This window comes from Leptidea sinapis, chromosome 2 (genome assembly GCF_905404315.1).
Source record: "Leptidea sinapis chromosome 2, ilLepSina1.1, whole genome shotgun sequence".
NCBI lineage: Eukaryota > Metazoa > Arthropoda > Insecta > Lepidoptera > Pieridae > Leptidea > Leptidea sinapis.
Window position 1 is genome coordinate 15,420,564 of NC_066266.1, and position 12,063 is coordinate 15,432,626.

General features: G+C 35.6%; 1 protein-coding gene across 2 annotated transcripts in view; it reads left to right on the forward strand.

Annotated features, from left to right (window-relative positions):
* LOC126976999 (acyl-CoA synthetase short-chain family member 3, mitochondrial) overlaps window positions 1-12,063 on the forward strand; it is a 58,635-nt gene that overhangs the window by 14,927 nt on the left and 31,645 nt on the right. Inside the window, exons 1-3 of one of the 2 annotated variants that reach the window (XM_050825644.1) lie at window positions 567-713; window positions 1,829-1,979; window positions 9,945-10,089. In XM_050825644.1, the coding sequence (XP_050681601.1) occupies window positions 701-713; window positions 1,829-1,979; window positions 9,945-10,089 (309 nt within the window). In that variant the 5' untranslated portion in view covers window positions 567-700. Of the gene's footprint in view, window positions 1-566; window positions 714-1,828; window positions 1,980-9,944; window positions 10,090-12,063 lie in introns of those variants that run through there. The other variant, XM_050825635.1, reaches the window with a different exon arrangement.

Here is a 12,063-nt window from a genome sequence, read left to right on the forward strand (position 1 = left end):
TTTATAATATATCTATTTATTTATTTAGTTTAGGTGACTAATATTAATACATCATTTAATTTTAATATTTTATATGTAAAGAAAGGTGACCCAAATTATTGCAAAACTGAAGTAGCAGTGGGCAGGGCACATAGTTCGACGAACAGATGTCCCTTGGTGCAGAAAAGTCCAAGGCGACCACGTACCGGAAGACGCAATGTGGGGGGCATACCAACATCGATCGACGATCTGGTCAATATCGCCAAAATACGTTGGATGAGGACAGCGCAAGACCAATCATCGTGGAGATCTTTGGGAGTAGCCTTTGTCTAGAAGTGGACGTCTTTCGGCTGATGAAGATGATCATGATTGCTTGATAATAATATATACAAACAAACTAATTCATTTAGTCAAAACAATATTTTTAATCATTCTACCTTTTCTTAAAATTTATTAAATGTTGTCTGAAAATCATAGTTTACATTGTTTTTTGATCTATCCTTGACTTTTTATATACTTAATACAAAGTTGAATCGCAATTTTCCACGGCATTATAAATAAGTAATTACGAAGGTAACTTGCAACCTGAGTAACAAACATTACTGAATATCAGTCAGTCAGTCGGTGTTAACTCTTCAATTACATACGTACGATATATCTGTATTTATTTGTCAAGTGACTAATAATTTTTAATTTAGAGCCAAACTTGTTGGAAAATATTATGACATTCTCAGGTGGGCATTACCTTATAGACAAGACTAGGGAGGCTTTCTTATAACGTCATGTTCTCAATTTTTTTATGGGAGTTAGGAGAACCAGGTTGAAAGGGAATCACAGGAGTGTTGCCGACCATTTAGGTGGTAGTATACGGTTTTTTAAAGGTACTCATATCGTATCGAACTGAACCGCAGATTTCTCGTATAGTTATTATTAATAGTTCAATAAAATTATTAATTGTCTTTTTAATTATTTTAATGTCTTTTTAAACTCCTTGTTCATTTATTGTTTGCTGTTAATGTTCAATTTTATCAATAATCAAGTTATATCTGGAGAATCACTTGGAAAACTTATTAATGTATTTTTGAAAAAAATTACATTATGAAACAATTTAATAAACGAAAATAGCGGAAAAGTCGCATAAGACTGCTATCTCCAAATTATATTTCACTAAAATCTTTCATTTTATAAACTTACTTCACTAATATTAACCCATCGTGTAGTCGACAAAGCTTTTGCATTTCGTAGCATAAGAAAATATTTTCTTCGATCGTTCAGTAGTTAAGCCATTAATAAATGATTCATTTACTGACTCAAAAATATACTATTTTGAATATTCTTGATTTTGCAGTTTTATATAGATATTATGGACCACTTATTAATATCCTAGCCGGCCCAAGTTGATCCAATAAAAAGATCTTTATTATTTTTATGTTACGTGATTAAGATTATCAGAATCACAAATATCAACTTTTATATTTTTACTCTTGCTTAAGTTTCTTTGATTTCTTAATTTATTTGATTAACATACTTTTATTGACAGCTTTGATAGCAGTAATAGTTCTGATGGCAGTTATTGGTAATACATATTATTGGCAATAGGAATGTTCATGACTTCAACTAACATCGGTCTCACAGGTAGAAAAATCTCAACGGTTCTTGAATAGAATTGAAATTCAATCTGCGGCGCATTATTACCGCTGCTTACTACAAGAGGGCCCCCAACCATCAAATGAGTCCCACGTGAATGACTGACTTAAAAAAACCAATCAAGTGAATGGTGATTTCTGTGAGGCTTTTAAAATGATATTTCCTGAGAAATGATTATGTTAACAGAAAATATTATTTCCAGAGGATAGTGAGCTGACACCGGAGTATCAGCATGCGTATCGGCGTTCGCTAGAGGATCCCGAAGGATTCTGGTCTGAAGTTGGGAAAGAGTTGGAGTGGACTAGACCTTGGGACCAAGTTCTGGATGATAGCAATCCACCTTTTACTAAATGGTATGTTGTTCGATGTCCACCTTTCACTTTTTATCCAATATTAAGGAAATGAGAATAATTTCTAAATTTTTGAAGATTCCTCGATTTCTCATACGTACCGAATGATAAGCACTGATATTTCAAATGAGACCCAACTGGAACCATCTTCACTTATTTTAGAGGGCACGAACCATACCCTCTTTATTCACTCAAATTACTCAAAACCTCCTAAAACTGTTCTTGAAACGTATTGTAATGTACATAAAAACTCAAGTGGATTTCCATGATACATTTAGTGGAGGGCATCCTGTTATAGCCTAAACACATACGTACGTACGTACGTCGTCGTAGTGCAGACGGTATTAATACTAACTAAATTAATACTATTTATAACCTAGGTGTAACTATTTCCTCTCAATATATTCTTGATAATATAATGTTTGTTCATAGCCACATTAGCGCATTTGCTAGAAACTATGATAATGAAAATATTAACACTCGGAACCAACATAAACTTATTAAATTCAAACTCATAAACAATTTATTCATGTAATTCACGGAAATGACACTTATGAATGTCAAAAATAAAATAAAAATATTGTTTCTTATTGAATTTATTATGCCTTACTACTCTTGTTAAGTCATGTTAGTAAGTCTTTAGTTTGGCGATATATGTATATGCTTTTACAACATGATCCCAGAAAATTTTCAAGACAAATGTATTACGAAATTCAATAAAAAGTTATTTATATTATAGTATACTATACCTTTATACCTTTGCTATAACATAAATGACTTTCTTAATGGTACCCCTGATTGAGAATGGAGCGACCGCCCTCAGGCTATTTAATGATAAATTTTATTACACTATATCATATTGTGATGAAATTTTATTTAAAAAAACAAGCCTGCTGAGTTTTTTGCGCCCGTTCTTCTCATGTCTGCGGCATACTTTTCCGAATTGGTGAAAGTTTTTGACGTTCAAGAATTCGAAGGATTTATCCTAATATAAATATAAATATTTTTATTCAAAATAAATAAAATTATATAGACTTCTTACGCCAGATTTAATGGGATCACTCCAACTCATGGGTGATATTCTACTAGGTCTTACCCTGCAGTACAAGACGGTTGTATTTAAATGAGCGCACACGTGGCACTAGGTGTTAAGTGATCACCGCTGCCTTCCAACGTTTTCTAGGACGAAGATTTATATAGCGCAAATAATCTTCTTCAGCAGCACAAAAACCGAATTTTATTTACTTATAGCAACATAATCAAACTTTTTAGAGTAAGTCAACTAAGTTGGCTGTGTAATTATTATTAACTTTTTATCTACATCTCTTTACGTCTAATACGACCTTGGTTAGTCGAAAACCTAGAAGTAATATCTTAAGCCTTCTTAGGTGCCATTAGTCGAAAAAATATAATTTTTAGAACATATTCTAATATAAATTAACTATTCACCTCTTTAACTCTACTGAGTCAAAACAATATCTAAGCCTTTGCAAGTTGAACATAAGAGCACAAGTAATATACGTAATTAAAAAAATGAAATATAATAATTTAAAAACATATCTCGAAGATATCATCATTATGGCTTCATACAGTTTACTTTTATGTTAAGCAATTTAGATATATTCATTCAAATTCGTCATAGGTTTACAATATCTAGTTTATTGAGCAAACATTATATAAACAATTTTTAGTTTATTACACACTTTAAAAACCAATAGGTACCTATTACTTTTTGTATTAAATTTAAAAAAACAAATTTATAATAAACCACTCATTTAAAAAGAAAAAAACTAATTTAAGTTTTTGTAATGATAGCTTGTTGTTTTAATTATTTTCGCCTTTACAATAATTTTGATCACAAGTTCTATATTCATTATAAAATAATTAATGTTTAAACTCATGGACAAACTGTATCATTCCATAACTTTGAAATTAGCAGATTAGGTAGAGATTGAATTACATAATATATAAGACTAACTGTGCCAGCTACTGCGTTCCATCTATCTCGATATGTTAATATCTGTCCCTGTGTATGCTTAGGCCGTTAAAACTACAGAATGGATTTTGATAATTAATAGAGTAATTCAAGAAGGTTTATATGTATAATACATGCATAATATTGTAGAGAAACACTGATAATTTCATATTCATAAATTCATATTCATTTGTTTGCTATTTAATAGGGTGGTACAAATTTGGTCTTACAATAGCTTAAAGTATCTCCTATATAGCCATTGCATGCAAACTTGGTCTTGGGCAAAAATTTTATTACAATATAAATTAATTTAGTTTATATATCTTAGATTATTCTTGGTAATACAGCTTTTTTTCAAACCTTTTGATAGAGGTTTCTAATGTGATGTCGTATAAATAAACACATTTTTTTGCGCGTACAACGTTTGTAAACGCTGGCTGAACTCTACGAGATAGATCAAAATAATGTACTACAATATTGTACATCTTTAAGAGGTGTAGAAAAAAATTTGCAATGGTATATATATATCTCTTTGGGATAACTCACAATAACCATTTTTTATCCTTTACATTTTACTAGAATATTACAATGGCTTATATTTTAAGCGATATAAAGCTATACAATTCTTATCCAATTAAGTACCTTAAATACATTGTTCATATAATATAGATCAATATGGCCCTTTACATCATGCAATTTAAATGGATATTTTCGAAGATATTACATGAAATGCAGGGACATAGCTGTTGCGGGGCCGGCCGCGAAGCAAGAAAATGACTATAATCAAGTTTATAAAGTATTGCAAATCATGAAACTTATTTTTATTCGGGCATCTATCCTTTTACGCTTACTTACATTTCATAACCTATTGACAGATAGCATTGGACTATAACTGTATTGGACATAACTATGGATAGATAAGATCTTGTCATTAAACGGTGACAGCAATGTATCCGAAAGCTAACTAAGGGTAGATAGGTTATTGAAAACGGCCGTAAGTAAAATAACACGAAACGTATGTTACAAAATTTTAAAGATGCCATTGAGAGTCAAGATGCCACGTACACAAACATGTAATAGTTGATAGTCGTAATATTAAGCTATTGTTCTTAGGTAGTTACTATGTAGGTAGTATTATGTAGTGGTAGTATAGGTATCTAGTTGGAGCGCAGCGGAGACCAATCCTTAATCTAAGCTGTGACATTTTTTCGACTCAGTTAAGTCAAACTGTTACACATAGCTGAGAATGTGAGGTTTAAATATAGACTTACAATATATTATCGTATAGACGAACAAAGCGCACAAGTGGTACGACAATCTTTAATGGTACGATACAGCAACATAGAAAAGAAAAGCAAATGTATTGTGAATGTAACCGATTTTAATTGACAAGTGGTAAACAGTCAGCTACTTTTGACATTAGCTCCTATTAATACTTTGAATATTAAATTACATTACAAGTTAACACTCAGATTGAGGATTTTACAATGACATTCCAAAGCATATTAGAGAGTTGGACTTAAATAATTTAAAAGTTGTATTCAGTTAATTTTATTCAAAGAAGCATAATATAATGACAGTCAATGTAGCAAATGGCTGAAAATGATATCATAAATAACTGTTATTCCATAGAGAGTTAAGTTATTATGGTTTTAATTGGTTTCACCTTTTGTTTATGTAGGTAAATGTTATTATTATTAATTATTAGATTACAGTACAGTTACTTGTACTTTATGTTATGATTTTAAAAGAGCTCTTATATGCTAATTTTTTTAAAAGTGATATTCCTCAATTCTGGGATTAATTAAATTAAATTTGTAACATAAATTTATGAACGATGCGGGACTCGATCGCGTGACCTCTCTTGCCGATTATTCTCAACGAAAGCAGCACTTCTTATCGTTGGTAGAGAAAAAAGTTAACTGACGATATTTAATGTGTTTCTATAAATCTACTCGGATTAAGATATTCGACTTTGGCTATGAAAAACTGTACACGTTTAAAATTTTATAGAAAATTATAAGGAAATATATGCTGCAAAGCTTACTTATAGACAATATGCAAAAATGTCTAAAATCCCGATTTGGACAATAGTTTATATCTCGAACACTGTTTCTACTTAACATTGATTGGATGCCTCTAACATAATTACATTAGAGTAGAGAGTACAGAACAGCTCTTTAGAGAAGTACTGTTACCGGGAGAAATTTGTATCTTTCTTTATGGAAAAGGAGGACAAACGAGCGGTAACCTGGTGTTAAGTTATCACTGCCGACAACATTCTCTTGCAACACCAGAGGAATTACAGGAGCGTTGCCGGCCTTTAAGGAAAGTGTGAGTGCTTCTTTCTAAGGTACCAATGGCGTAGCGTCCCAGAAACACCGCACAAGGAGGCTCATTCCGCAGCGTTGTAGTACGTGGAAGAAAGCTCCTTGATAACTGCACTGTGAAGGTTCGCCACAAATCAAGATTGTGGGAATGATATCCTAATTTGTGGCATGTCGTGCGAACGTGGAATTCGGCTGCAAGAATCAGGTGAAACAGCTCTTCGGAACACTCCCTGTGATAAACGCGGTAAAAGTCACACAATGAAGCGATGTCTCTACGCAACGCCAAGTGATTAAGCCGTTCACATATTATTAGAGATGCTCTGCATTACATTATTTTTCCTCTTTAGAACTTTGCAGTTTGGGTCCCTTGAGCCCAGCGCCGCAACCCAAGTTCGATACGCCTGTTTTTTGTTGTCAGATGCTGCTTTAACTGACGCATCGAACCAGCTGGCTGTGATCTGCCACCGATCGGTACTACAGAGCTTGGTATAAAAATATCCATGCCCTGTAGTATCACATCGGCTACTGCAACGGCGCAGGCACTAGGATCATCCGAAGGGAAACAAACCTTGACCCAAGGGTAGGATGCAAAAAAGGAGCGCATCCTATCCCAATCTGGTGATTAGTACTACCAAACGCGGTGGGTCACTGGTGGTCTGCGACATGGGCGTCGGATAGGCTTTACAGTCCTGACCAGGCAATGGTCAGACGTTCTGAAAGGGGAGTCGACAGAGACCTGGTTGAATCGCCAACGCGGTGACAGACCATACGCCAATGCGAAATTATTTACAGTTCACGCTGCGTAGTCTGTGGTACGTGACCCAAGCCATTCGGCATTGTGCCAGATTTGAAATCGAAATCACCCAAGACTACGAAGTCAGCGGAGGGGATCTGTGTAAGCACGTCGTCAATTAATTACCAGTGGGAGGCTCCTTTGCACAGGATGCCGGCTAGATTATGGGTACCACAACGGCGCCTTTTTCTGCCGTGAAGCAGTAATGTGTAAGCATTACTGCGTTTCGGTCTGAAGGGCGTCGTAGCTAGTGAAATTACTGGGCAAATGAGACTTAACATCTTATGTCTCAAGGTGACGAGCGCAATTGTAGTGGCGCTCAAAATTTTTGAGTTTTTCAAGAATCCTGAGCGGCACTGCATTGTAATGGGCAGGGCGTATCAATTACCATCAGCTGAACGTCGTGCTCGTCTCGTCCCTTATTATCATAAAAAAAAATTGCCGCTTGAACGCATGATATTATCCGTTTCTGCGTTACCACTATGGGACCTGTAGACACACGCATAGATGCGGACGCGGTCCTCTAAATCTACACGGAGCCAGAGAGTTCTGGGCTGTGTCCTCGAAACTAACCTATGCAAAACATAGCGGCACTAGGCCGCCACTTCACGCGGTATTCTGTGCGAGTGTGGTAATTAACCCGGACGGGTCTGGCCCCATTGTGCTGACGTGATAAAACGGCAGCGTGGCTCTCCCACTTCTAAAAAGCCCTTAGTCACCTCTTACGACACGACTACCTTGGGCCTGGGGCTCAGCTATTCTTTTTACGCTCCGGGGAAGTATAGGGCAAATATGTGCTATAGAGTCCTGTTATGAGAAGAGTCTTGGGCAAACTGAACCATGTTCAATGTAACTCACAGAAATTTCTACTTTGCCCATCAATCACAAAAAAAATATATTTGTCGTATCTCTTCGACGACACTTAACCTTAATGCCTCGCCGAGTATTGAAATACTAGGTCGCGATATCTAAAGCGATTGCCAATTCTGCGATTATCTGGAATACAAAACCAAATTGGCTTCCAAGAAAGGGGAGGTTCATAATTAGTTGTCAAGGAACTTTCTGCTTCATAAAATCTAACATTGAAATGCGCTTACTTGATAAGACAAACCACATGGGTATTGTCCAAAAAGCACGAATTTACATTTTCCTAAAAAGCCGGCAACGCTTCGGTGATTCATCTGGTGCTGTATGAGAATTTGAGAAAGTGACCTGCACGGTCGTTTGTCCTTCTCTTCCATAAAAATATCTACATGTTTTTGTTTAAATTATTGCCTTTAAAAATTGTGTAAAGCCAAAGTGACAACTTGCCACTTTTACACGGTTACATGGGGCACACTAAAAGTTTTGCACTTCTAGCTAATCAGAACTATTTGAATTTCGAATGTATTATTTTTTGAAACGTCAGCCTTCTTCCTGGGAAATCAGTTGTCAATTGTTTTTTATCACACATTAAAGTTCTACGTACGCAACGAAAATGGAATTAAGTCGAAAAGATTTTCGAGCCATGATTTTAAAAGTTCACTCTTTCCGCAAGACTGTGCCGCTCGTCTTCAAGCTTGAGCTTGAGCACCGTGAGGCGATGGTTTGCTGAATTTGAGAGAGGTCGGATTTTTTACATGACGAAACTCTTGTAGGGCGGCCTTCAACTGCCGTCAATGAAAATAATGTGGCTACTGTTAAGCGGCAAATTGAAGAAAACCCGCGGATTACCTATGAGACCATTTGAGGATTATGGGGGATTGGTATGAGCCAAATTCAGAAAATTTTCCACGAAGAATTGAAAGTTTGGAAACATTGTTGTCGTTGGATCCCTCATGAACTGACAGCGGAGCAAAAGCGGACTCGTGTGGAATGGTGCTCACAGATACTAATGAAGTACGACCACGGACATTCTAATAATGTTTATGACATTGTCACAGGAACCCGAAAAAGACAGCAATTTTATGAATGGGTGTTTGAAAATGAGAACAGGCCACCAAAGGCAGGCGAAAAACGTTGGTAAAAATATTATCGCATTTTTTTTCTCAGCTTCGGGTCTCACCTGCACAATTCCACTTGAAGATCAAAAGAGTGTAAATGCCGAGTGGTATTCTATCATTTTTTTATCCAGGGAGTTAAAAAAGTTCGTGAACGACGACTAAAAATCTGCGTTTCCTACATCATGAAAACGCTTCTTCACACACGGCCCACAAGTACAACTCGTCACCCATCCTGCACATAGCCCCGACCTAGCACCCTGTGATTTCTGTATTTTCCCCAAAATCAAAGAGGTTTCACTTTTACCAATTCCGAAGAGGCAGTCATAGCGTTCAATCAGCACGTAGAAAACATGCCTTCAGATCTTTGGTTCTCCTGTTTTAAAAAATGGTTCGATCGCATGAAAAAATGTTTAAAATGTAAAGGAGAGTATTTTGAAAGGCAATAAACATAATATTTTGGTTATAACATGTTGTTTTTTTTAAGTTACGCAAAACTTTTAGTGTGACCTACGTCACTACTATGGCTAGAAACAAATTCTAAGATTTCATGAGGATCTTTGGCATTATTTTGTAAAATATTGCTTCAATCGTTTAGCCCTGATTTATATATCGCTTAATTAAATAACGTTCAATTTATTGATTAAGTTGTAGCATCAACAACAAATATTCTTTTATCCAATATTTTTATTGACGTGGTCAACCACCGGCTTAAACTGGACTCAAATAGCGCAAGAAATAACCAACTTTGCATCTTTGTAGGAGGCCTTTTACCCAACCTAGAGTTCTTGTAAATTTATCAAACAAAAAAAAAACATAAACAACACTGAAACAGATAATTCCGTATTTTATTTTATTTTATAATATGTATAGATAATTTTACTGTTGCAGGTTCGTCGGCGGTGAGATGTCCGTTTGCTACAACGCCATCGACCGACACGTGGCCAATGGCAAGGGAGACAGGGTTGCCTTGGTGCACGACTCCCCACTCACAGATACCGTCAAGAGGATCACCTATGCAGAGTTACAGGATCAGGTCAGTCTTTTGTTGTATTTTTCATGGAAGAGGAACACAACGTACAGGTCACCTGATGCTTAATGATCATCGCCGTCCACATTCTCCTGCAACACATTTTTCACATCGTCCTGGAAACACGGCGCAAGAAAGATCATTCCATTTTTTATTTATGTAAGAGGAGGCAAACGGGCAAAAGTCTCAAGTGATGGGGAGTGGTGAGGCACATAATATTCCGCTCATCGACCAACTATTCCGCAAAACAAGGGGCTAAGAGATACGTAGCCAGCCGTTAAGTTGTAATATGCTCTATGCTTGAAGGTCCCTAAGTCGTATCGATTCGGGAAAACTACAGCCGGTAATTGATCCTACTGGTGATGATAAAACTATAATACTAGATGTTTTTCTGCAGCATACTTGGCCTTCTTCTTAGAGTAAATGGGTGTATCTACCATTCCCGATATAACAGATGAAAAGTTTATCTCGTGGTCTCGAAGATACCGTTTCATTCCGTTTCTGACTCTAATTTTGATAGCTTCTGGTGTGCGCTCTGCGAGTTTTATACAAACTGTATGATACCAAAGGTCTCATCACAACTCTACTTAATTACATTAACGTGTTTGGATGCGATAACAATCACCAAATCACGCGCAAAGTAACATGTTATGTATCGAGTAAAATCATATCTTAATGATTTTCTACAGAAGCGGGCCAAACACAGAAAAACAGAAACGTACCTGTGATTAAACTCAGTTGTATATTCAATGGCCTTTTTTGAGAAATCAATAGTCACAGCTGTTTGCAAGTACGTCGACACAGTAAATTCCGCGAGACGGTTCGTGATGACTACCCACTAGGCTGAGTTAAATGCATTTTTGATGTCTAAGATATTTATTTTTTGGTGAACTTAACCCTATTAATGTGATCATGGGCAGAATGATGGTCCTATTTTGGCATCGATTGTTTCAATGACCTCTAGAATTTGTAAAATACGGTTTACATAGAAAATAATGATGTCCAATTTTATATTTTTAATTCCGTAATGGTGTTTACCAGCTAATGTTTAATGTTCAACACAATCAAATATAAATCAGAGAAGACGGCAAGCGCATCCCGAGAATCTTCCCATGCCTCAATTGAATTGCGTCAACATCAGCAACGGTAGTTGAACCCTATGTCAAATTGTTTAGTAATTTTATAGAAGATATGATGGAGCTATTGATTTACAGATTTTACTAAAAGTGGGTTGATGGTTTTATTAGATGAAATGAAATGAAATTTCTTTATTCATTACGTCGGTAACGCTTATCAAAGTCCAGTTATGCCATCGGTTCAAGTGACAAGTTTTTATGTGTACATTTTTATCGTCTAAATACTCCTGAACTTTATAATAAGCTTTTTGCTTTAATATGAAGATTAAATTTATATATAAGTAGACGTCTGCTCAGTGAACCTGACCAGATTGTGTTAACAAGTTCATGGTTTTAAAATAAAAGCATTCTTAGAGTAAATCTCGTCAATATCTTTTTTGAAAGGTTAAGCCTTTTCATACAATGTATATACGGACTAATCTATACGGAATAATCTCTGGTTAAATGTTAATAACTTACATTTAAACGAAAGGAAAACAAAATATATTAGGTTTACACTTCCAAATATACCACCAACAAACACCACGGCCAACAACACACAAAAAAATAATGTAAGTTATTATTCAAACAAAAACATTCAATCAAAAAATTTTTTATTTCGCAGATAAATTGCACGACACTTAAAATATGTAATTTTTTTCATACAGCTCGTTCGGAAGGCAGATTTCCTTAGAGAGCAAGAAACTCTAAGATTGCTCTTTTCAAAACAGAATCACATACAATCTAATCTAATTAATCTAATTCTAGTTACGATTATTGTTATTTTTGGAGTCGGTGTCAGCAAAGGTAGGTTTGTAACTACATACATAGTTATAGATTCCCCTCCGCGCCCCCTAGCGGATCA